Below are 5,091 nucleotides of genomic sequence, written 5' to 3' on the forward strand. Positions count from 1 at the left end.
GAGGTAAAAAGAGTGTCAGATAAAGTGATGAGCCTTAAGCTAGGAAACAAAGGTGTGATGTTTAAAGTTGTTAGTGAGTATGCTCTACAAGTAGGATGTGAGCTGGAGGAGAAGGAAAACTTTTGGTTGGACCTTGATGAAATGATGCAGAGCATCCCTAGAAGTGAGAGAGTTGTCATTGGTGCAGACTTCAATGGACCAATGGTGCAGGAAACAGAGGTGATGAGGAGGTGATGGGCAAGTTTGGTATCCAGGTGAAGAACGCATAAGGACAGATGGTGGTTGACTTTGCAAAAAGAATGGAAATAGCTGTCGTGAATACTTTCTTCCAGAAGAGGCAGGAACATAGGGTGACTTACAAGAGTGGAGGTAGGAGTACACAGGTAGACTACATCTTATGTAGAAGGTGTAATTTGAAGGAGATCAGCAACTCCAAAGTAGTGGTAGGTGAGAGTGTAGCCAGACAGCATAGGATGGTAGTGTTTAGGATGACTCTGGTGGCGAAGAAGACAAAGACGGCAAAGGAAGAGCAGAGGACGAAATAGTGGAAGCTGAAAAAGGAAGAGTGTTGTGTGACTTTCAGGAAGGAGTTGAGACAAGCTCTGGATGGTCAGAGGGTGCTTCCAGATTACTGGAAAACTACAGCAAATATGATCAGGGAGACAAGTAGGACAGTCCTTTGTGTGTCATCTGGAAGGAAAGGGGATAAGGAAACTTGGTGGTGGAATGAGGATGTGCAGAAGTGGGTCCAGAGAAAGAGGTTAGCTAAGAAGAAGTGGGATACTGAGAGGACTTAAGAAAGTAGACAGGAGGACAGGGAAATGCAGCGTAGAGTGAAAGTAGAAGTGGCAAAGGCTAGGTTGTATGCTAGGTTGGATAGTAAAGAGGGAGAGACTGGTCTATACAGGTTGGCAAGGCAAAGAGACAGAGATGGGAAGGACGTGCAACAGGTTAGGGTAATAAAGGATATGGATGGAAGTGTGTTGACAGATGCCAGTAGTGTGATGGGAAGATGCAAAGAGTACTTTGAAGAGTTGATGAATGAGGAAAATGAGAGAGAACTAAGAGGAGAAGAGGTGACTGTTGTGGACCAGGAAGTAGCAAAGATTAGTGAGAAGAGCATTAAAGAGGATACAGTGTGGAAAGGCACTTGGTCCTGATGATATACCTGAGGAGGTATGAAAGTCTCTAGGAGAGGTAACAGTAGAATTTCTGACTGGGTTGTTCAACAGGATCTCAAATAGTGAGAAAATGCCTGAGGAATGGAGGAGAAGTGTGCTGGTGCCCATTTTTAAGAACAAGGGAGACGTGCAGAGTTGTGGCAACAAGAGGAATAAAGCTGATGAGCCACACAATGAAGCTATGGGAAAGAGTAGTTGAAGCTAGATTGAGGGGAGAGGTGAACATTTGTGAGCAGCAGTATGGTTTTATGCCCAAAAAATGTACCACAGATGCAGCATTTGCTTTGAGGATGTTGATAGAGAAGTACAGAGAAGGTCAGAAGGAGCTGCATTGGGTCTTTGAGTATCGGTCTAAAAAAAAAGTGGTATTGAACATCCCTCATTATTATTATTATTATTATTATTATTATTATTATTATTAGGGCCCGAGCCGCTATCGCTGCGAGGTCTCTATTGTTTTTCGTTTGTATTATTATTATTATTATTATTATTATTATTATCCGTAAACTATCTCATTTTTGGGGACCTAAACATTTACGAAAACACACCAAATTTTGCACACTCCTTGGGCTCGGCAAACAAATTTATGTTATGAAGTTGCCATAACAACATAACATATAGCGCCCCCTAGCGTGGAAAAATATGCACCAATCCCGGCACGTTTGACCGAGGGCTAGAGTCCAGGTCTGAATACATCTACGAACTTATATTTATTCGTACTAATAGCACCACCTACTGGCATTTTTTTTTTAAATGTTCTTCAACTTTTTTCTCCGCCTCATATTTGCTCAGAAGAGTGTTTAGGCCTTCATGATGTCGTAACATGAAATTTGTGAGTTTTCGCGAATCGCTGTGGGAGTGGCAAGGTACTGTTCGCCAAGAAAACAACGCCATTTCTGAGGGCCTAAACATGCACAGAAACTCATGAAACTTGGCACACACATCTGGCCTTTTTAACAAAGCAGCCCCGGTTGTACTTTTACGCAAGATCTACGAAAATTTTTGGGTATATGAGGGAGCCCAAGACCTACAAAAAAAGTCTCATGGAGCCATATAAAATAAACAGAAAGTGAGCTCCGAATTTTTGAATGTCCGATTTTTGCAGATTTTTGCTTATTTACAGGGGGGCATTCTTTTGCCCATTTCTCCTACACGTTTCAACCGATTGACTTCAAACTTGGCCTAGACCATGTCTACACCTGGCCCATCAACAGGGGAAAAAATCTTTACTTTTACGAATACCATTTGACTGGGGCGGGGCATCATATTTTGTGTTTCATATTTCCTTCGCCATGAAAGACGAAATGCTTAATACCTCCCCGGTACATGCTCCAAAAAATCCCAAACTTCACGTGTATGTTTATAAATACGACCTGAAGGTATCTCTATGACAATATTCAGTTATAAATATAGCGCCACCTAGCCCTTGGGTTGACATTTTTTTTTTTTACAAAACATAAGGCAAAATTTGGATGCTCTTTGTAAATGTGATAACTAAGTCATTTATTATTATTTTTTTACTTTCCACCACTCAACATGTTCAGTGACATCAGAACAATCCATACATATGTACTTTTATTTATTTATTTTTTATGCCCTCTATGAACAATAAAACCAATATTGTTCTATGAGTAAAACTAGCAATGATGTGTAAATATGTACTTTTTAAAAATGCCAATCGGGGCAACTCATTGCCAAAAAATGTAAAAGGACGCTGATTTATTAGGTTCATTGACCAAAACTCATTGAGCTTTGCACACTTATCACACCTGGCAAAAAAAAAAGCAATCCATATGTAAAGATTTATTATACCATTTTCTAAGAAATTTGGCTTTGAATGTACCAGTACCCCAACATGCAAGTACCCCAAAGTGGCCCAAGCTGCGAGGGCCCTTTATAGCTGCCCGCAGCTCTAGTTATTATTATTATTATTATTGTTATTATTATTATTCAGTGGATTAGGTCTAGTTTTCCTGCTGAATCCAGTCCGGGCAACATAGAGCTTTTACTTTCTCTCGTGTGTACTAGACTAGACTTCATAGCGCTACGCTTTTAACAGTCACCAGTTAAACCTGTATTATTTTGCACTTAAATTTATTTTGAACAAAGGCTAAAACTTGGGGAGTTGTCAGTTTTATTTTGCCCTTATAATTGAATTCTTAATTCAGTTAGTTGCGTTATCTTATTTTGGACGTACATTTTCTATTACAGACTACAGAGTGTGTGTTATGCCTTTTGTCGAAACTGGACAAAAGGTCCTTATCTGTCATTGGTTTAATAGAAAAATTATGGATCAAATGTACTTGTGGTGTTGGCTACTTGGTATCGGTATCAGTGATGACTACTCAGACTGATACCGGTCTGGGGAAAAAAATGTGGTATTTAATTGAACATCCCTAATAATTTCCATGTATTTTCTGTGGAGTTGTAGTGATATAATTACTAACTACTTCTTTTATCAGGTAAGTGCTTAATGGTGACGGCTTATAATGATAGACAAATCATTTCATTCTTACGGTTCCAGTAAACAGGGTAGCATTCCTTCTCTCTGATGTCCACCTCATATAGGCCTCCTCTCACACACACTGCCTCCATGCTAATGCTGTTGTCGTCCGTGTCCCTCATCTCCTCGGACCCTGAGGGCCGTTGGCGGACCGCCGGTTCGATTCGAGCACTGCATTCATCCACAGCCACGCTCTCTACTGGCTGGACCTCGCCGGACGTGGTTGTATCTTTGCCCTCGGTATCGACGGGTTCACACTGGCGTTTGACCTTGTCGGGGTTCTGCTCACTGAACCTTCCATAGGCGGTCTCGATTTTTAACGAATCGTGTCCAACAAAAGGCTTCCACGTCCGCTTGTCCTCTTTGTAAAACCACCTGACCTCCTCCGGGCCCAGCTCCGTGACGATCTCACCCCTGTGCCTCGAGCTGTTGGAACGTATGCGTTTCTTGGTTGTCACGTTGCCGTCACTTTCAGTGTAGTTCGGGTCGATGTCCAGATACGATGGGCTTGAGTATTCTTCTTCAGACAGGCCTAGCATTATGCCGTCCTGGGGTAATAGCGGAATGTGTTTGTCCGAACCGGGTTCTACTGGGTCACTCTCGCCGGTGCGGGTTTCCACTCCCATCGGGTTCTCGTCGTAGCCGGACACGAAAACATCATTTGCCATGTCCCATTCACTACTGCTCACCGAGTTATTATCCGAGCTCTGCTGGCGGATAGTTGTTTTGTCCTTCATATTGCTCATGGTTTTAATTCAGATTGTTCAACATAAATACAACACAACGCGTGCCTTTATAATCCCAGTATAAAGGTTTCTTTCTCCCCAGCTCAACATCTGTACGCCTGTCTGTCCTGACCACGACAATATTCGCTCACATTATAGCATAAAATTCCAACACACCGAACCAAACATTTTCAATAAAAAAAAAAAAAGCGAGGCTACGCATTCTTCTATCTTCTTGCATCGCCGTTACTTCTGTTACAATAAACGACGCTAGTTTTGAAGGCAATCTCAGCAGTGTGGTTGTCAAGAAAATGACAAGAGAAGTTCCGATTAAACCCATCAAAATAAAGTCTCTTTCAAAAAAAAATGGCGTTTCATGCAAAAACAGATCATAATGCATAAATGCCATCAACAAAGCACTAGTAAAACTATTTCATTATGTTATTGATTTGTATTTTGTCTACATTTTAGGAAAATAAAGTGTTTTTGCCATGTTTAATTTTGAATTCTAATTCGTAACAATAGAATTGTTAATTGTGCCGCAGAAAGGAGATTTTTCTTCCTTTACATTATTGCGTGGACTTGTAATTTAAATACTTATTACAAAAAGATTATGTATATTAGAATCATATTATCACTAAACATATCATGATGTTTGTCAATACAACTCTTTTTTTAAGCT

At 40.8% G+C, this 5,091-nt stretch overlaps 1 protein-coding gene and 1 pseudogene across 3 annotated transcripts in view; one reads left to right on the top strand and one right to left on the bottom strand.

Moving 5' to 3' along the window:
* ddhd1b (DDHD domain containing 1b) overlaps positions 1-4,709 on the bottom strand; it is a 61,120-nt gene extending 56,411 nt beyond the window's left edge. For all 3 annotated transcript variants that reach the window (XM_086061096.1, XM_086061095.1, XM_086061094.1), the window contains exon 1: positions 3,698-4,709. In XM_086061096.1, the coding sequence (XP_085917222.1) occupies positions 3,698-4,430 (733 nt within the window). In that variant the 5' untranslated portion in view covers positions 4,431-4,709. The remainder of the gene's footprint in view (positions 1-3,697) is intronic.
* Positions 489-2,367, top strand: LOC147158236 (uncharacterized; annotated as a pseudogene).
* Positions 4,710-5,091: the final 382 nt, after the last annotated feature.

This window comes from Leptonotus elevatus, chromosome 18 (assembly GCF_054856555.1).
Source record: "Leptonotus elevatus isolate MCC_2025b chromosome 18, RoL_Lele_1.0, whole genome shotgun sequence".
NCBI lineage: Eukaryota > Metazoa > Chordata > Actinopteri > Syngnathiformes > Syngnathidae > Leptonotus > Leptonotus elevatus.